At 47.8% G+C, this 21,620-nt stretch overlaps 1 protein-coding gene across 2 annotated transcripts in view; it reads right to left on the bottom strand.

The window, feature by feature from the left end:
* HMOX2 (heme oxygenase 2) overlaps nucleotides 1–21,620 on the bottom strand; it is a 28,145-nt gene that overhangs the window by 2,349 nt on the left and 4,176 nt on the right. The window contains exons 1-3 of one of the 2 annotated variants that reach the window (XM_024984766.2): nucleotides 10,701–10,869; nucleotides 1,459–1,569; nucleotides 261–378 (exon numbers count right to left, since the gene is read on the bottom strand). In XM_024984766.2, coding sequence (XP_024840534.1) covers nucleotides 261–378; nucleotides 1,459–1,544 — 204 coding nt within the window. In that variant the 5' untranslated portion in view covers nucleotides 1,545–1,569; nucleotides 10,701–10,869. 2 annotated transcript variants of the gene reach the window in all.

Below are 21,620 nucleotides of genomic sequence, written 5' to 3'. Positions count from 1 at the left end.
CCTGAGCACCCCCTCCGCTCCCCACTTTTACAGTGAGTTATTTCACGTGTGCAGGAAGCGTTTGTTTCTTAAAGGAATGACATGGTGAATTCTTTGGAACACAGATCACTTCCTTTACATCACTACCTTATTCCTTTTAAGACATGAAACCACAGCCTGATGCTGAGAAAACATGAGGTGTGGAGGAAAGCTGGGGGATAGGCAACCCTGTGGGACTAAGGGCCCCCAGCCCAACCCAGTTCACGACTGAGGGCACAAACCTTGAATAGCTCCTTCCTGATGTTGCCTTTCAAGAAGTCCTTGACAAACTGGGTGTTTTCCGCCCGGTCATGTGATTCCTTGGTCCCTTCCTTCAGGAGCTCGGAAAGGTCTGCCATCCTATGGAGAAAGCATGTGCGAATTAGCCTTCCAACTCCAGGCTGACCACTCGCCGAGCTCGAGGCAGAGGCTGCTCAGAAACGTGATTCCAGCCTCTCAGCAGGGAGCAAAGCACAGGCAGACGTGGGTCTGCTCCCAGGACTCGGACTCTGGATGACTCTGACCCACTCCACCGTGCCCGGGTCTCTCTGAAGCACCCAAATGAGTGATGCTTGGCTTCTGTGCCCGCCCGAAGAAACACATACCTCACCCTACCACAGTGTGTGCTGACCTCAAGGAACAGACGACTTTGGGGAACGTGTCTCCCAGGATCCACACCCCTGAGAGAACAGACCGTGCACCTCCTGGGGTGGCCCAGCTGCTTTCCTCCCACCTTGGACCCACAGCCCCTGAGGATGACATGAAGCTGGGACCCGGCACAGAAGGATGGGACTGAGAGCGAGGCTGGGGAGGCAAGAGCCAGGACCAAGGCCTGTACTGCTGAACAAAATCACACGACAGATGCCAGCACCAGACAAGGCAGAGAAGGTGCTGGGCAGGGACTCCTGTGCATCCACACACCTGTCGACCAGAGCGAGAAAAGCCTGGCGTCTCACGGCCCAGGCTCTGCTGGCCTCTTTGGGAGATTGGCTCATATCACTCATGTGCTGCCAACAGTTTATTTTCAGCAATTATTCCAAGATGTAAAAAGAGAACTTTGCCAATGACAGGGCTATAAGGAGAGGCTGAGAATGATGAAGAACAGGCCCGGGTGACTGGAGGCTTCAAGTGAATTGCCCCCAACCCAGTAAGGAAAGCCCTGGAGTTAAGAGCTACTCCCACATCTGAGGGGTGGAAGACACTGGAAAGGTGCCAGCTTTGCCTCTGATTACCCTTGCTCACCCCAGATGACAAAACGCTCAGAATTCCAGGAAGAAGAAACGGCCAGGAGCATCATCAAATCCCATGACTCAGCACTTGGAGCAGTGCCTGTCCTGCCTCCCTGCGTGGGCCGGGGGCGAGGGCGAGGCGGCGGCGGGGCACGGAGCATCCTGGGGCCCGGCAGCACGACCTGACTGCACCACGGCTGCCACCACTCACCTGGTGTGGTTTTCCTTCTCTGGGACCCCGGAGATCTTTTTCTCCGGCTCATCCAACCCCTCTGAGGTCTCCAGTTCCGCTGACATGGCTGCTGCTCTCACGCCTCTGGTCCTGCGGAGACAGGGGAGCAGGGGATGTGGCGCCTGCGGCAGTCAGTCCCCAGGTGCCCGCCGGTTCTGCTCGCCCTGAGCAACACCACAAGGAGGCGCCACAGGCCTCGGGGAAGTTTTCATAAAAATAAAGCTCTGCTGTCACGGGACCGTATCTGCACTGGACAAAATGTGAATATGGACAGTGGTAATAGCACTGTATTGATGCTGAACTTGCTGATTTTTATAACTGCACTGTGCTTATTTACAAGAATGTCCTTGTTTTAGGAAACACACACTCGCATAGTCACAAGTAATGGGGCATATTACCTGCAACTTGTCAAATGGTTCAGAGACAGAGTGTGTGCGCGCGCGCGCGCGCGTGTGTGTGTGTGTGTGTGTGTGTACAGGCACATACACTGCAGCGGGGGGGACATACAAGTGAAGCACTAGAGTCAGTGCTGACGGTGAACCTGGATGAAACATACACAAGGATTCTACGTACCGTTCTTACAACTTTTCTGTATTTTTGAGATTATATCAAAAGTTACGTAAAACATAAAATAACAAAGGAATATGACTTAAATAAAAAAAGCAGCAGTGCGGCAGCTCTCAGTGTGGCAGCGAGCGCATCGGAACCAGCCAGCCTGCCTGTTAGAGGCGGGCGCCCTTGTGCAGAGAGCATCCCCTCGGGGCGGCTCCAAAGGCCCCTGACGAGCTGCACCGAGTCACCACGCGAGCAGACTGCCTCCAGCCCACTCCAGACTCTGCCGAGCTAGAAGAAGTGACACATGTAGGCCAGTCGATGCCCACTGCCTCTGCGTTCGTCAGCCCGGGAGATCTGGTCCTGGAAGGCGCCAAGTTCACGCTCCACCTGACTGTGCGACGGGGGAAGCCCATCTGGGAACAGCAGCACAGCTGCCCCAACACCAGCAGTAACACAGGACCAGAGCTACTATCACTGGGGCCAAATGAAGCCAAAGGAAGGAGAGACCTGAACTTTCTACCTCAACCAGTGTCTTCTTACCGAGCGTTACTGAGCTCTGCCCAGAAATAGGTGTCTAGGGGGACAAAGAAGTATAATAAATGATCCCCGAAAGGATAAAAAACCACTTCTATCTCAGCCCACAGATAACCACCATTAGTATGTTGCTGCATTTCCTTTCTGAGTTTTCCCTGGATAACATCTCCTTTGTTATCTTTGGAGATATTACAAGGCCTGGTTTCGCTCAGCAGTCTTTCTGAAACTTCTCTCAACTTTAGATTTAGCATTTATACAATGGAATTAATGACAGGAAGGATTAAGAACACAGAAGCACAGTGCCTGCCACGTGGTAAGCACTCAGTAAAGATTAGATATGATGGTGCACTTGTTCCAGGAACGCTTAGAAAATAGCAGAGAGTAAAATAAGCCAGACAAGGCATGATACTCTTTCTGTGTGCAATCTTTTTAAAAAAAGGTTCAATTCAGAGAAAACAATGGAATGGGGATTGCCTGGGAGTGGAAGAAATGGGAATGGCTGGTAAAATGGTAAAAATTTTCAGTTATATTGTGAATAAGGTCTGAGAATCTAATGAAAAGCATGGTGACTATAGTTGATAATTGTTGTTCAGTCACTAAGTCATGCCCTACTCTTTGCAACCCCATGGAATGCAGGACTCCAGGCTCCTCTGTCCTTCAGTATCTCCCAGAATTTGCTCAGATTCATGTTCATTGAGTCAGTGATGCTATCTAACCATCTCACCCTCTTCTGCCCCCGTCCTTTGCCTTCAATATTTCCCAGCATCAGGGTCTTTTCAAATGAGTTAGCTCTTCGCATCAACTGGCCAAAGTACTGGAGCTTCAAGCATCAGTCCTTCCAATGAATATTCAGGGTTGATTTCCTTTAGGATTGACTGGTTTAATCTCCTTGCTGTCCAAGGGACTCTCAAGAGTCTTCTCTAGCAACCCAGTTCAAAAGCATCAATTCTTTGGTGCTCAGTCTTCTTTATGGTCCAACTCTCACATCTGTATATGACCACTGCAAAAACCCTAGCTTTGACTATATGGACTATAGTTGATAATACTGAACTGCATAACTGAAATCTGCTAAGAGAACAGATCTTGAATCGTTCTCATTTCTTTAAAAGGGTAAATATGTGAGGTGATGGATATGTTAAGTCAATGTATACATATACCAAGTCATCACTTTTATACATTTTTAAATATATTACAATTTTATTGTCAATGATACTTCACTAAAGCTGGAAAAAAGAGGGAATAGAAATAGCAGAATATAGAAAATGGGACCTCCTCCTGACAAATCAGATATACTCTCCTCTATAAAAATGCTGGTGAACACTGTGGTGCAGACTGTTTTTTTCTGCAGCAGCAGTTTATTTGTGCCAGTACCTCCTCTGGCACACCCTCCACCCTCTTCCACTGGTCCTGCCCAACAGCCCTGAATTCTGCATCCCCATTCCCAGAAGGCCAGACTCTAGCCCCGGGGACAGGGCCGCAGCTGTCTGCTTCACTGCTATAGCTCCAGGGCCTCGGAAATAGGCTCTCCATAAAAACACTTGCTGAAAACAAATCAAAGGAAAGAAGGCACACGGGAAATACTGTAAAGCGTTCCACCAACAGCAGGCGCCAATGGACAGCAAGGCACAATCTGCGGTCTACCACCTCAACAGGTTCTAAACTCAGAACAGGGTTGAAAAATTTTGCTTTGAAGGAAGGGTAGATACCAGTTTATCCCATTCCAGCAGCAATTATACTGAGTCCCTAACGCAGGCTGAGCACTTCCCTGGTGGCTCAGTGGTAAAGAATCCACCTCAAATGCAGGAGCCACAGGAGAGGTGGGTTCGATCCCTGGGTCGGGAAGATCCCCAGAGAAGGGGAGGGCAACCCACTCCAGTATTCTTGCCTGGACAACCCCATGGACAGAGGAGCCTGGAGGGCTACAGTCCATAGTGTGGCAAAGAGTCGGACACGACTGAAGCAACTTAGCAAGCACGCACACAACGCAGGCTGAAAGTGCCCTCTGGCAGGAAGGAGAACATTCTCAGGAAGGCTCATTTAGCATCTTCACCCTACACGGGCTGAGTTCCAGAAAGAGGGCCGCCTGGAGGCCTGGCCACTATTCCTCGAGGGAGTGGCCGGGGTGGGAGGGGTGGGGCGGGGGGATTTAGGAGCCACCTTGTATGTCAGAAACAGAATTCACTTCATTCTTTGAAAAGCTACATGGTCAAACTTGGTCAGGCTGACTTCTACACTCCAATCCTTTCTCTTTGCAGGAACCACTATAATCCTAGAAAATCAAAGGCCAAATCAAGAACATGGAGCCTTTCTAGACTGTAATCCATAAGAAGCTGCCCCACCCTGCATCCGACAAAAACAAAAAGATCCCAAAATAGTCCACTGTGGGAAATATACCTCAAGAGGTATTAACAGTAAGTAATCTGTACCAAAATGATAAATAGCTATACTATAACATTTGAAAAAAGTCACCCAGCCTAACAATACAGGGCAGGGCTATTTAAACAGCAGCAAACAATGGAATCCTGGCACCACGGCAACAAGTTGACGGGCAGTACCCAGGCATGAAAACGTCTGCATCAACTTCTTTGTTTAAAATAAGTGGCTGAGACTTCGCCTTCCAATGCAAGAGGTGTGGGCTCAATCCCTAATCGGGAAGCTAAGATCCCACATACTTCCCAGGCAAAAACCAAAACATAAAACAGAAGCAACTGTTAACAAATTCAATAAAGACTAAAAATGGTCCACATCAAAACAAAAAAAATCCTAACAAAAAAAAAGACCCCAAACACTGACTAGGACGACGGATAACTAAGTACACCAGTGATGGCAGGAAGGGACTCTGGAAAACTATAAATACCTGTTGTTTGTTGGACATTTTAGCCAATTGGCTCCTTCTATGCAAAGTGGCTCCATTCTTTTGAAAGCAGGAGGGACAGGCAGGGGAGAAGGAGGAGGGGGACAGAGAGAACAGGACTGGGGGAGCCGTCTAAGTCTCTGTGCTACACCAGTGAGTCCCCAGAAGTCCCCAGGGCCCTTCACTGTGCTCCTACTAATTCCAGAAATGTCTATCTATAGAGGTCAGGCCCTCTTCTTCTACTTCCCGACAACACCGTGACCCTCTGTGTATAAAATCTGCTTCCACAACCCTGTAACCCCTGTACTCCTAGCTATTCACTGATCATGACTGGTTTTCACTCCCACACCTGCTCTGAGAGAAACGGCAACACTGTCCTGATTACCAGTGTTCTCTCTGGTGCACCTGGCCCAGCAGATCCAGAACACTCATTTCAAAGCCTCTGCCCTGGGGAATGACAGGCTCAAGGCTCTAGGGCTTCTTAAAGAACAGACAAGTTCAAAGACGTTAAGGCCTGCTCTACAAACTCACGTCAGCAAACCTCAGGTCAGTCAGCCTGGCTGCCAGACAGAAACGTGATCCCCACTCCCTCCCCCAAAGGCACAATGGAGACTTCAGCTGTCACAATTCTTTTCTTCATGCCCATTCTTTTCCTTTGCCCTGGGAAACCACAACCAGGGAAAGGGGCAGGCTGCAGAGTTGGCCAGCACGTGAGAGGGAGGGGGAAGTGAGGCGGAAAGGCAGTGACCGGTGGCTGGAAACAGTATAGCTCTCCTGCCTACTGGAATCGAGGTGGCCAGACACCAACTGCCACAGCGCGCAGATGGAGGCCCATGACCTGAGGGGGAGCTGGTCTCCTGTGCGCAGAGATGGCGGCCAGAGGGAAGGTGAGGGGCTGCTCGCTCCCTGCACAAAGGCTTCCACTGGACACCGGAGGCCCTGGCTGCCTCGAGAGGGCTGTGTGAGGCTCAGGGTCCACTCCAGTCTAGAACTGGCATCACAGCCACAAGGGCCATCATCCTGTTTTCCCTGTTAAGCTGGAAGCATATCCTACAAGACAGAGCAAGACTCCCTCAGGCTGAGCTGCTCAGAATCCAACACCACGTTCCAAATCACGTACAGCCCAGCGCCCTGGGGAGCCTCCAGCTTGAGCTGTAATGGATGCCGTTGCATAAATGAAATGCCTACCGACCAGGCTAGGTAAACGAAGAGGGTGGTGAGACAGTGACAATAAGTTATGGATTCAATTCTAAAATACCAAACAAAACAATAAAAATTTTAATTGGGTACTACACCTCTGAGTTAGATGGTGTGAAATCTAGTTTTACTTTTCTTCAGCTCTGACTCCATCCCCTCCTCCTTCCCTTCTCCCCACCTCCACCCCTCTCTCTGGTGGTCCATTTTTTTCTAACTACAGACTTGTTTGTAATTCCTGTGCCTCTGAGCTGGCCAAGGCCATTCTCACTCACAGGGCCCAAGGGGGCTGGCACCCTCGTTGAGCGGCCAGTGCTGTGTTTCTCCTGCGGCTCCCCGAGAGTTCACTGCTCCCCTCCCAGGGTCTGCCCCAGAGTCCCTGCCCCCGGCTGCTCTCCCCGTATCAGGGCTGGGCACTGGCCCCTGACCTCTCCACCAGGCCCAGTCCACATCCACACCCCCCTGCCCAGGAAGGCTGCTGCTCCTCGCCTGCAGGCCTGTGAGGGCAGGCCCTTCCTGGGGCTCTGGCTGCTTTTCGTAGCCAGCACTGCAGGTAAGGAGGCCCTTGGCTCCTTCTGTCTCAGTCCTGCCTCTAGTCACTGGTGCAGCTTTCTTCCCACAGCCCGTGGATGTGGGGGGTGTGTGTGCATGTGTGTGTTTTCCACTCTTCTGGCTGAACTAATAGCTTTCATCACATCCACCTCTGTTTATGATCTCACCCCACCTACTTACACTGTGACATTCAGGAGGGTCACGGGTAAAAATGATGCCTCACTGCTCACAAAAACCATGTACAACACAAATGTCTTCAGCACGTAAATACGAGCATGTGCCCTGAAAATGTCTTCAGATGATAAACACAGAACAAGACGCTCCCTTTCCTGGGCTATAGGAGCTGTTCCTTCCCTATATCCCCTGAAGGCTTTTCACCCCTCTGTTCTTGTTGAACAATCCCATAAAGCAGGCTAAGTCAGTTCTTAATGGTGCCACATACTCTTTATCAGGCAGGCCTCAGCAGCTATGAAGAAACAGGTTGTTTACCCATCACACATATTCCTTTCTGAGTGTCTATGAAAGAAGAGTAAATTCTAACATGCTACTTATAAGCCTAACATGATCTGGGGGACAAACAACGCCAGGACAAACAAACACAGGAGCCAGGGCTCCTGTGGAGGCAGCAGGAGGGAGGAAGCCGGGAGCGGGACAGTGCAGCTCTCAGCCTCCTAACCTCGGGCTCTCTCCACGTTTCACCTGTGAAATGGGAGGAACACCTACCCAGCACTCAGTACAAGACTACTATGAAGATCAAATAGATGACGAAGATGAAACCACTTTACAACAGGTGTCAACGTTACAGAAAAAACTGAGAGTGAGCTGTTTATTAACTGGTCTACCCTGGGAGACGAGACACTTCTGGTGAGCTTTTTTCAGACCTTGCTACGACACCAGGAAACTCAACAAGTGGAAGAAGCCCTATTCCCGGATGCAACGTGGAAATAGACTTGCTCTCCTGAGCACTGTTTAAAATCCAGTATTGAGAGGGGTAAACCTCACACCGAGGGCCAGTTTTGCATCTCATCTGGCAATGGATGTGAAGAGGGGTGCAACCTGCTTCCTGCAGTAAACGACCACCTGACCGTCCCTGCGCTGCTCCCAGACCTCAGGGAGGGCTGGAAGTTGGGGGGCAGGAGGGAGCTCAGTGAACCTGTCAGTTTACAGGGGTCACGTCCGGGCTCCCACCTGCTGTTGATTACTGCTCTAGACCCAGCTCACCTTGAGGAAGGGAAAGGTAGATGGGCCCTGTCCAAAGGATGAGGTCTTTAGAGTTAGAAAGGTTTGGGCTGCAATTTCAGTGTTTAGTAGTTCCATGGCTGCGGTAAGGCGTATCGTTCTGAAAGCTGAGTTTCCACATCCATAAAACTGGGTAACAAAACTCTCTTTGCTCCACATTCTCAAGTGTGCTGTGAAGACTGAAGGAGCTAACGTGTGTACAAGGGCTTCATGAAACTAACGCGGCTGAAAAGTGCTGATGATCTCTTGAGAAGTTGTTGGACAAAGTGAACAGGTGGGTGGTTCTGAAACACTGAGGATGAATATGAAATCTGATGTATCCAAAGGTAATTCTGGGCAGTCAGTTACATGTGAGGACTTGTGACTCTGGCCTTTTCCTCTGCCAGTGTCAGGAAAAGGGAATTCCTGTTCTTTCTGAGGTGAGATCTGTGACCGCTGCAGCTAGAAAATTCTCACTGCAGATGCTGCTGGACGCTGGCTGAGCTGGGTGTTGGGAGCAGTGCACAGGGCCGACTCAGCTCTAATCCAACAAAGCAGCCGAGAAGAGGGGCCTCCCAAACCCCTGAGGAGACCATATCCTATAGGTCACCACCTTCTGAGTCTATAGAATGAATGACATGAGGTCTCTGAACTCTGGTGCTGCCACACCTCAGGAATTCTTATACACAAGCTTCACCCCTTTCATTTTGGTTACTGGGTGAATTCAATCCCACAGTTAATTGAATGGATGACTATTAACCTCTTGACAAAGAGCAAGTTCAGACAAGCAATTTTGGAAAAGTGAGGAGTCTAGGGACACAAAGCTCTTGCGTCAGGTTTACTCAACACACACCTGCATATCTGGCAACAAGCAACCAGAAAGCAACTAAGGGCACTAGCCTCTTAGTAACTTCAAAAACTGGACTCAGGAAGTCTAAGACTTCTCAGGCAGGTTGTGTTCGCTGGGGAGCGGTGGGCTCATCTCTAGCACGTTCAAATACAGCTGAGCAAGAATTCAGACACTGCGATGATACCTGAAACGTTAAAAAGAGCAGAGAAGGGGCCAGAAGTCCACTGGCTGCTGGCACCAAAGATGCCACTTCCTACTACAAGACCTGCTCTGTTTCCTGAGTGTCACTGGGTCTTGGGGCTGAGAAGACAAGGCTTTTTAGTCCCATGAGAAGCACCTGAGGGGTGGGGGCTGAAGTCATGACTGAATTCTAGAACAGTCAGGCTGGGATTTTATAAGAACAAAGCTTAGGCACCAGATAGCCACAAGGCCAGTTGTAACAGCATAAGTTCTGATGAGACTGTGGGTCACCCCTAGGCACAATCAAGCAAAAATCCTTCCAACTTTGGAACAATCTAGAAAGCATGTGTCCTATGGATTAAGTGGTCAGCCACATTTTCTTTCATTCAGGTGCAACAACTGTCACCTGTGACCTCGGCTTCTCTCATAAATGATGACATAAACAGTGTTGGGAGTGGCAGGAAACCATGGGGGCTTAGGATGCTGCTGCCAAATTTCCACCTTGGAAAACCTAGAAGTGCTATGGGCTTCCAGGTGATTTCCTCTTTACATGCATGTGTCCTCTGTACATGCATCATGTCTGACTCCTTTGGGACCCCATGGACTATAGCCTGCCAGGCTCCTCTGTCCATAGGATTCTGCCTGCAAGGATACTTGAGTGGGTTGCCATTTCCTCCTCCAGGGGATCTTCCCAACCCAAGGATCAAACTGTCATTTCAGGTGTCTACTGCTTTGGCAGACAGATTCTTTTGCCACTGAGCCACCTGGGAAGCCGTTTCCTCTCTACAAACAGACTCAATAGAGCCTCCCAGCAGGGACCAAAGGCCCTCAGGTTCACCCAGAAGGGGCGGTGCAGAGGAAGACCACTGGACTGAAGTCTAACAGATGTGGACACGCCATGTTAAGTCACTTCTGAGCAGGGTCCCATGACTATGAAGGAAGTAAGATCAAGAGAACTGAGTAACACAGCCAATGTCACTCAGAGTGAACAGTCAAGCTGGGACCAAACTTGAGTCCTTCGGAATGCAAGGTGGTTCAGTGTCCACAGCCAGTCCTCAGTGGCACACAAAGGTGACACCGGTATGGTGTCTACTGACAGGACTACTAGCCACATGGGAACTGAGGTTATGTTACATGGCACTTCTGCTCACAGTGGAGGGGTTGGCTAAACCACTGAGTGACACTTGTTTTTTAGTAGAAAAGCGAGCTCAATCCTATGGTTGCTAAGAAGTATATGCTCAGGTTCCCATCTGAAGACTATACCGCCACCCCTAACACACTCACCTTGGCTCACTCAGATTACAGGGCAACCCGAGAAGGCTGTCCTCTGGCGGGCCCTGATTTTGTTGACTAGCAGGGCAGGCCAAGGCTGGAAACGGCTGGTCCCAAGGGGGAGGATGGCGCCCACCCCCCCACCCCCCAACCTCAGTGCTTGGAGGGAAGCAGCCAGATCTGCCAGGTCCTGGCAGACGCTGAAGCCGAGGCTTTGGGCATCCTGACCCCACGGGGAGGTCACAATAGGTAAGGCCTGCAGATTTCTATAGTACCTATTACCATAGAAACTACAGAGAATCAGAAGAGCTGGTTTTAAGAACCTGAAAGCGTGTTCTCCACATGTTGAGATCTATTCAGTCCAATCTTCCTGTCTACTGAAAATATACTCTGCCTTGGTAACAGGAGTGTGATGGACAGAAAATATATCAACATATAGGTCTTCTAAAATCAGCAACTCCACAGGCCAAGGCACTGGTCAATCGAATGAGGCGGCTCCTCTGGCTCACCTTGGACCTGTTTGGGACCCTAACATGCTTCCACAGGCCTCAGAGTTAGGTATTATTCTCAGGCATTTTCACAACTGCCTAGACTCTGGCAGTAGAGGGGAGGGGGGGGTGAAGTGGGTGCAGACAAACAAGCCCTGACCAGGAATGGTAACTCCCAAGAGGCTGCCCTGTCCTCACAGACGTGCGTCTACAGTGGCAGCGGACCAGGCGCAACAGCCACCGGCCTCTCCAAGGGCAAGAGGCTCGGCTTCTCCTGGCTCCCCGCAGGCCCGGCCTCCCAGGGGCAGCAGTCAGGGCCCCAGAGCAGGCAGCCCGCTGCCACTCTGCTCTCTGGTTCCCTGTACTAATAACAAGGCAACAGCTCAAGGAATAGGGGTGCGCAACTGTCTTCCTCCCTCGGTGTATCGGGCCCGATTCGTACATGGATGAACATGTCCCTGAGGAGGAGCCAGGAGTGGAAAGGTAGAGAAAATATACTGCAGGTGATGTGAGAGTATTAGCAGTCAGGTGTAACACCAGCCCTCTCTTCCAATCTAAAAAGCCTCTCAGAGTGACAGCTGACTTACAAGGATAATCTTTAACTCAATAAAATTTTTCTTAACAGACAAAACATTCAGAGTCTTCACTGTTAGTAAAACTCAGGGGGACAGTGAAGGACAGGGAAGCCTGGTGTGCTACTGTTTACAGGGTCACAGAGTCAGACAAGACTCAGTGACTGAACAACAACAATCCACCTGCAACAATCCTCAAAACCACACTTGAAAGGCAGAAAAATCAAGGTGGCAGAGTGATTACTTAACAAAACACCCTTAAACTCTCTTTCTAGACACCCCAGCTGTTCGCTAAAATCTTCTAGGATCCAAGGTCAGAGATAACAGGTCAGCACATACCACATCAATAACCTCAGATACGCAGATGATACCACCCTTATGGCAGAAAGTGAAGAAGAACTAAAGAGCCTCTTGATGAAAGTGAAAGTGGAGAGTGAAAAAGTTGGCTTAAAGCTCAGCATTTAGAAAACTAAGATCATGGCATCTGGTCCCATCACTTCATGGCAAACAGATGGGGAAACAGTAGACACAGTGGCTGATTTTATTTTTGGGGGCTCCAAAATCACTGTCAATGGTGACTGCACCCATGAAATTAAAAGACGCTTACTCCTTGGAAGGAAAGTTATAACCAACCTAGACAGCATATTAAAAAGCAGAGACATTACTTTGTCAACAAAGGTCTGTCTAGTCAAGGCTATAGTTTTTCCAGTGGTCATGTATGGATGTGAGAGTTGGACTGTTAAGAAAGCTGAGCACCAAAGAATTGATGCTTTTGAACTGTGGTGTTGGAGAAGACTCTTGAGAGTGCCTTAGACTGCAAGGAGATCCAACCAGTCCATCCTAAAGGACATCAGTCCTGCGTGTTCATTGGAAGGACTGATGTTGAAGCTAAAACGCCAATATTTTGGCCACCTCATGCAAAGAGCTGACTCATTGGAAAAGACCCTGATGTTGGGAAAGATTGAAGGCAGGAGGAAAAGGGGCCGACAGAGGATGAGATGGTTGGATGGCATCACCGACTCAATGGACATGGGTTTGGGTGGACTCCAGGAGTTGGTGATGGACAGGGAGGCCTGGAGTGCTGTTCATGGAGTCGCAAAGAGCTGGACATCACTGAGAAACTGAACTGAACTGAACACACTACTCTGTCTGCTCTAGTTTCCTCACCAGTACAAGATGCCCAGATCACAGTCTCCCTGTGCAGTAGTTGCTGGCAGTAACTCAGCATCTGTGTAAATGTGACCACCATCTAGATACAAACATAAGTATCTGTATTTCAGTATACATCCAAGGACATGGAGACCAAATCCCTCCATCTTAAAGTTTCTGGAACATGGGCTCAACAAGGCTAACGGCAGCCACACACACACAAGTCCCACCTGCACAGCACAATGCTAACGTGCTGACCAGACACCAGAGGGACTGAGGCAATGAGTGAATTGCGTGGTGGTCTTTAGAGCTGGCCTATAGTTCAGTTCACTTGCTCAGTCATCTCTGACTCTCTGTGACCCCATGGACTGTGGCACACCAGGCTTCCCTGTCCATCACAAACTCCCAGAGCTTACTCAAACTCATGTCCATTGAGTCGGTGATGCCATCCAGCCATCTCATCCTCTGTCATCCCCTTCTCCTCCCACCTTCAATCTTTCCCAACATCAGGGTCTTTTCCAATGAGTCAGCTCTTTGCATCAGGTGGCCAAAATATTGGCGTTTTAGCTTCAACATCAGTCCTTCCAATGAACACGCAGGACTGATGTCCTTTAGGATGGACTGGTTGGATCTCCTTGCAGTCCAAGGCACTCTCAAGAGTCTTCTCCAACACCACAGCTCAAAAGCATCAATTCTTCGGTGCTCAGCTTTCTTTATAGTCCAACTCTCACATCCATACATGACCATTGGAAAAACCATAGCATTGACTAGAAGGGCCTTTGTTGGCAAAGTAACATCTCTGCTTTTTAATACGCTGTCTGGGTTGGTCCTAACTTTTCTTCCAAGGAGCAAGTGTCTTTTAATTTCATGGCTACAGTCACCACTGACAGTGATTTTCGAGCCCCCCAAAATAAAGTCTGTCATTGTTTCCATTGTTCCCCCATCTATTTGCCATGAAGTGATAGGACCAGATGCCATGATCTTAGTTTTCTGAATGCTGAGCTTTAAGCCAACTTTTTCACTCTCCACTTTCACTTTCATCAAGAGGCTCTTTAGTTCTTCTTCACTTTCTGCCACAGGGTGGTGTCATCTGCATATCTGATGTTACTGATACTTCTCCTGGCAATCTTGATTCCAGCTTGTGCTTCATCCAGTCCAGCATTTCTCATGATGTACTCTGCATATAAGTTAAATAAGCAAGGTGACCATATACAGCTTTGATGTACTCCTTTCCCGATTTGGAACCAGTCTGTTGTTACATGTCCAGTTCTAACTGTTGCTTCTTGACCTGCATACAGATTTCTCAGGAGACAGGTTAGGTGGTCTGGTATTCCCATCTTTTTAAGAATTTTCCAGTTTTTTGTGATCCACACAGTCTTTGGCATAGTCAATAAAGCAAATGTTTTTCTGGAACTCTCTTGCTTTTTCTATGAGCCACAGGATGTTGGAAATTTGATCTTTGGTTCCTCTGCCTTTCCTAAAACGAGCTTGAACATCTGGAAGTTCACGTACTATTGAAGCCTGGCTTGGAGAATTTTGAGCATTACTTTGCTAGCGTGTATAGGAGCCCAACAAACCTGACTTCAACTATGACTGGCCAAGAGTCCACTGCCACACAGGCCGAGAGGCAGTGCAGACATGTGGTCAAGGCACAGGCTCAAGTCAGGTACTGCAGGGCAGGCCCTGGTTCTGCTGCACACCCACTGGGGGCCTCGGACCAGTTACTCTCAGAATCTCAGTTTCTCCATCTGTAAGGGTAATGATAACAGCTCTGCATGGCAGGTGTGAAAACTGAATGAGATAACCATAAAACTGCTGTTTCAGTCTATTATTTAGTTTACTTATAAAACTGCTGTTTTCGTTTATTTATTATTTTTAGCTTGCCATATGATGCTGAATAGTAAACTAAAGCAAGTGTCACCAAAAGTTAACTAATGTTTCTGAATATTTTTAGTCAAGAAATGGAAAAACCGCTTTCTCTATGAAAGGTCCTGTAGGTAGCATGAAATCTATTCCAGGGTCACAGGCTGAGATGAATGCTCACTATGAAGAAACTGTTTTCTTTCTGGTAACATTTCTAATACCAAAAAAGGAACAGAAAAACCTGGGCATATCTAGCAAAGTAAGTTTTGCAAAGAACGCAAAGGAAGATGATTTCCAGAGTTCACCTTCTATTCAGGGGCCTCTGAACCTGAGTTAGGTGAAGGCCCCCCCATGCTCTAGACGGGTCAGAATCCAGGACGGGACATGTTCTTGTTTTGTTTCTTCAGAGCAGCTCATCACTATAAATCAAGGTTTAGGTAAATGAAAACTTGACTTTATATAAATATGGTAACTCTCATTTGCAGTTAGTTCTCTTGACAATCAATCCCCACCCAGTGGTTCTCAAGGGGACATCGGTCACACCCAGAGCGATGTCTGCTTGCGAAAACTGGAGGGTGGGCTGAGCTACTGGCATCTAGTGTATAGAGGCCAGGAATGCTGTTCAAATCCCACAATGCGCAGAAAGCAAAAGCACACGTGTGCACACACACACAACACACACACCAGACCACCACCACCACCAATTATCCAGCCTAAAATGTCAAGAGCACCAAAGTTGAGAAACCCTGCTCTAACCTCTCATCCCTTCATCAGTTTAGAGAGAGACAAGAAGAGGTTTGTTTTCACAGTAAGCTTCATGCCATCCATCACACCTTCATCAAATATCCTTTACAGCGATTTCTGGGGAAACTGAATTTCCACCAGAAAACAGAAGAGGCTGTAAGTGGGGCAACTTGGCACTCATTGCCCACAGATGACAGGGAAAAGGGTCTTCCTGGGAAGAGGACTGATTTGTATTTAGCCCACAAGGAGGCAAAACCTTTCAAGCAGGCTCAGTTAACAAAGCCAGGAAGAGGAGAAGCCCCTGACAGAAATGTGTTCACTGACTTCTTGAAGGAATAGAACACAGAACTGGGAGAAAATTGAATCATTGTTTATCAGTCTGGTGTCTGACTGACATGTAGGCTAAAAAGCTCTAATACGAGGTCTGCGCCAGTGAGCTGTATTACAAACACTGCTGCTCTGGAACTCCAACAGCCTCATTTATAAAATAAGAGGCACGTCTCAGAGAGCTGCAGGGAGGATGGCATTTAACAGAAGGTAGAGCAGGAAAGACCATGGGCTTCCCCCACCCATTTCAGACACAGCAGCTCGCATACTCCTCCGAAAATGGAGTTGTGCTGCTTCTAAAAATAAGGTCAGATAACAATGAGCTGGATGATCTTGGAGACCTGATATTACATTAAGAGCCACCTAAGCAAGCTTTTCATCATCTATTACAGCACGTGTATCCTGCTGCAGCATTTCTTTGTACCTATGTTTTTCCAGATCACAGCTCATTTATCTTCGTGTCTTACTTCAACACAGGGTACCTACCTAATCAGGGTTTGCTGAGTGACTGGATGATTTCCAGAATGTGAGGTATTCTCAAAATCGAGGTATTCTCAAAGAGCAGATGACAAAGAGAACATTTAAAAGTGAATCCCAGACATAAGAAAATTGGCTGGCTAGTGAGTAAGTATCTTTGAGCACCATATTTACTACAAAAATTTCTACTGATGAGCAGTTGCGGGTGGTGGGGGGGGAGGTTACATGGGCCTTGTAGGGGGTCTGAAAGAGAAAGGTTGCACTGCATGGTTTTAAACTGCCTCCCTCACATTCCACAGATATAGCTATTAAGGACATACCTTTTAGATTTTAAGGACTCTGGAAGCCTGGTTAAGAACAGAACACTGCCTTACTTAAAAAAAAAAAAAAGAAAGAAAGAAAGAAATGGAGGGCTTCCCTTGTGGCTCAGTGGTAAAGAATCTTCCTGCCAGTGTTGGAGACACAGATTTGATCCCTGATCCGGGAGAACCCCACATGCCTGGGAGCAACTTAGCCAGTACATCACAACTATTGAGCCTGTGCTCTAGAGCCCGTGTGCAGAAACTACTGAAGCCCAAGTGCCTGAGAGCCTGTGCTCAGCAACCAGAGAAGCCACTGCAGTGAGAAGCCGAGGCACCGCAACTAGAGAGTAAGGCCCTGCTCACAACTGGCAAAAAGCCCGAGCAGCAATGAAGACTCAGCACAGCCAAAGTGAATAAATTTGTTAAATTATTTTTAAAAAGGAAAAGGAGGCTAGCAGTGTAGGGTGAGGCAGCAGACACAGCTGTACTTTAAAAAAAAAAAAAAAAAAAGAGAGAGGTTTTGGGCTGGGAGGTGAGGGAGGGAGAAAAAGAAGGGTGGGGGAAGAAATGGCTAGGCAAAATTTTAACAGTCTAGGTAACAAACACTTGCCAGCACTGCTCCACGTGATGCAGATGTAAAGCGCCGGCCCTCCCTGCTGTCCACCTGGGAGACCCTTTACTCCCCCAGCTGGCTTCAGGGAAGGGGTTTCACAGCACTCTTCTTCTCAGGTCTGTTACTCTAGGGAAGGGGGAGGGGGGTCAAGCTTCTCTTAACAAGCCCACATTTTTAGAACATTTTGGAGGAAATACACCAAGGCATTATGTTGTTATGGTTACTGCAGGGGGGTAAAGCAAAATGCTACAAAAATACCAGTTTACCAAAAAGAAAATTTAAAAAAACAAACAGCAGTTTGCCACTGTAAAACTGAGCAACTTCCTGTTACATGAGACAGCCCCCACGAAATACATGAAGATACATGAAGTGGGTGCCTCTAATTCCCAAGAGGTCTCCAGAACTGGTCAAACATCATTGTAAGCGCTAATCATTACTGAGAAGAAATTCAAATGGCCCGGAACATCTACTGCTGACTAAGGACCTGATTAGGCAATACTGGATGAATAACTAGGGGAAAAGGTAGACAAGATGAGGAGGACAACTGACAAAGCAGAAAATCATGTGCTCCAGGGCTTGCTTTAAGGTGTGCTAACTCCAGTACTTTGGCCACCTCATGCGAAGAGTTGACTCACTGGAAAAGACCCTGATGCTGGGAGGGATTGGGGGCAGGAGGACAAGGGGACAACAGAGGATGAGATGGCTGGATGGCATCACTGACTCGATGGACGTGAGTCTGGGTGAACTCCGGGAATTGGTGATGAACAGGGAGGCCTGGCGTGCTGTGATTCATGGGGTCGCAAAGAGTCGGATACGACTGAGCGACTGAACTGACTGAACTGACTGAACTGAATGCCTTTCCCCCAACCCAACCCTACACAGAAGGCTGATACCGGAAGCATGGACAGTGGAGCATCCACAGTTAGAGCAGGGTGGTGGTGGGCGATGCGGGGCGGGGGTACAAGCTTGGCCTACTTGGCTGGCTGAGCTCTGGGGAGCTAAGGCACTCATCTGAAACAGATAGTTTGCATGTCTCACTGCGTGTGCTACTCGACGGCAGTTCTAGGACAGTCTTTTCAGGCTATATGTCCAAAGCAGCAGAGGGGAGCTAGTTCTTAATCAGTCACCACTCCCGAACCTGCCCAGGGCTCCCTCCCTCTTTCATATCTTGTTTCCAACAGGCCAGTCATTTCTGAAAAAAATGGCCTGACCTTCCAAAAAGCACGTGATTTCTCACCCCATTCCCAACATTCCTACTTGGCTCTAAATCTGTATTGTGGACAGGCACACACTCTAAACAGCTGCACTTGACTATAAGGTCTCCGAAGGCAGAGCTGAGCATCACCCCCACTAGTTAGTAAGTGCATTTTAGCTGTGCCACGCCTGGCAACCAGATTAGACCACTGTGTATGTGGGAACATGCTTGTATGTGGGACATACAAGCACTCATGTATGTCCCATGACACCTGGTGCTGGGTAGAAGGTTGTTTACAAAGGAATCCTTGGGTTTCTCTCTCTAATCTTCCACCCAGTTACCTCCTCATCTGAAGATACAAATTCAGAGATGTGTACTTCTGAAGACTGGTAGCAAAGCTATTTGTCAGATTATAATAATCATTACCCTTTTGGGGTTGCAAACCCTTCTGAGAATCAGAGGAAGACTTCTGACTCTCTCTCCAGGACAATCACAAGTTAAAAAAAACTTGCCTCATGTGGCTAATGCCTCCTGTGTTGAACTTCTGCAGATACAGAAGAAATAAATTTGGAGAGAACAGATTCATTAATAAATAAATACATGTTACCTATGCAATTCCAGAGCACCCGTAGGCCCCTCAAGTTCAGGAATCCCTGTTCTAGACAAGCCATTTATGAAAGACATTCTTTTTGTGGGTGACATGTTTCCAGTAACTCTCTGAATGCTCATTCACTAATGCTCATTCATTCTCTTCTGTTCCTGCTGTCTTTTAGGCAACGCAGTGGATTCAGTTCAAATGACTGTCTTTTCCATTTCTCAGCTCTTCACTTCCCTGACCTCCCAGAATATTGAGTGTCAAAACAACAATCACAAACCTTACAAAGTGAATTTTGTCTGGCGCCTCCTCAAGGTGACTGCCAATTCTTGGTGAACAAGGATCATGGGTTTGTTGTTTTTGTAACCCTCTCGGTGCACACTACAGAGGCAATACAAGTGTGCCAAGTGGGCAGAGAGTGCGCTGCTTCTCTGTCCTTTTACCTGTAGGCATTTGAACTTGAACGTATTGACTTTAAATCTGGGCATGTGTCCCAGAAAAGTCACATGCAAAAGGGAAGAAAGCATAACCCAGAGCAGCCAATCATCTCACTGTTCCTTTTGGGTGCACCAGGAAGACTTTCTGCAAACACAAAAAGTGTTACAAAGCAAGACGAACATGACATTGAGCACAGACACTTAAGAGATTTCTCTGAGGCTGACAAAAACCCAAGTGTGGTAGAGGAATCAGTTCAGTCGCTCAGTCGCGTCCGACTCTCTGCGACCCCATGAATCGCAGCACGCCAGGTCTCCCTGTCCGTCACCAACTCCCGGAGTTCACCCAGACTCACGTCCATCGAGTCGGCGATGCCATCCAGCCATCTCATCCTCCATTGTCCCCTTCTCCTCCTGCCCCCAATCCCTCCCAGCATCAGGGTCTTTTCCAATGAGTCAACTCTTCGCATGAGGTGGCCAAAGTTATTTTCTAATTAGTGGGACACCTGCAATTACTAAGCAAAGAGAAAGACTGACCCTCCCCTTGTCTCCTTCTAGAAAATTGAAGGAGCAAAAGTGTAACGTCACTTCACTATCTTTGCTTTTCTCATCACCTTCAAACATTGCTACCCAGAACCCCCTCACACTCTAACTCAGTTCTGCTCACTGATCCTTCCCTTTCCTCTGCCTGCCCTCCCCCAAGCTGCTCTGGAAATAGTTTCAGATGACAACAGTTCCTCCGCAGCAGCTCCAAGTGGTCTTGCCAGAGAGAACAGCAGATGCAGTACTAAGGAAGGGATGAACACGCTTGGGCATATGACATGCCATGTTATCATCCACAAACACTTATAATACTCATGGGGCTCCTTGACTACAAAGAGGCCTAAGATCTTGTTGGGGATTTTAAGCAGCTTTCAATAGAGAGAGAGAAAAAGAGAAACAGAAAGATAACTAACAGAACAGGTGTATTATACTATAAACGCTAATTGTGCTGTACAGACAATGGTGTTAAAGATAGAGCTTTATGTTCCAGATTTTCCAAGACTGTTCTGACTCAAATATCCTGTCTCACCAACTCCTTCAGTACACCTGTATGTTCAGACTATGGGTCCCAGTGTTTGTCATAATAAACAGGATCACCTCAGTGACTGATAAGGCAGGCCAGCCACCTAGATTAACTAAAAGCATGATGGCAGATTGTTCTAATCATGCCAGCACCTTCCCACAGCCCTCAGGTAATCATGGAATTGAATATAATACAAGACAGTGAAACGTGAGGCTTCCAAGACTGAGAGAGAGCTCGCTGGGAGAAAGGAAGCTGAGGGTATTTAGCAGAAGTCAGGCTGGCAAGGTGCTAGACACTTGTCTCTTTAGGCCATTCTTCCCCAAAGCCCTTTTAAAGTTACTAAGAACTATGACAATAATTAGACTTATTGATATTCCTGGGAAGGAAACAAATCTATTCGTGTGTTGCTCTTGTTGTCCCCTGGAGAAGGAAATGGCAACCCAATCCAGTATTCATGCCTGGAAATCCCACAGACAGAGGAGCCTGGCAGGCTACCATCCACCGGGTCGCAAAGAGTCGTAAACAACTTAGCAACTAAACAACAACAACAGAGAGGAGACAGTACCCACTTGCTGGGCCTCTGGCAGAACGGCAGATGGCAGGCACTGTGCGTAGCAATCCATCCTTTCCTGTCACTACTTCTCTGCCTTCCTGCCAGTCTGCTTTCTCTTATGTCCAGGGAGGCCCCAAACCATAAGCATGAGGGAAATTTTAAAAACACAAGTTCCCAACCCCTAACTTCGTGAAACAGAAAGATTTGGAAACCCCTTAGATTGAAGAACAGCATTCTAAGCACCCAAGACTTGAAGGCTCATCAAGTATTAACTTCATTTTTCAGACACAGAAACTGCAGATCAAGGGGTTTAAGTGTTTTTCTCATGATCAAAAATACTCCACAGTTTCCTTTGGGGGAGAAATGAACCATTTATTTGTCACTCTTTCTAATATAAATTAACATGTATGTATTTAGAAAACATACATGAATATGTAAAACATTATCTAGTGCTGAATAGCTGTTTATGAGTGAAAATAATGGTTACCAACTGATTAATCAGCTCAATTTTGTACTTAACAATTCAATCATTTTGAAGTGCAAACAAAAAGTCA

The sequence above is a fragment of the Bos taurus genome, chromosome 25 (assembly GCF_002263795.3).
Source record: "Bos taurus isolate L1 Dominette 01449 registration number 42190680 breed Hereford chromosome 25, ARS-UCD2.0, whole genome shotgun sequence".
Taxonomy (NCBI): Eukaryota; Metazoa; Chordata; class Mammalia; order Artiodactyla; family Bovidae; genus Bos; species Bos taurus.
This window is presented reverse-complemented; position numbering and strand designations above follow the sequence as displayed.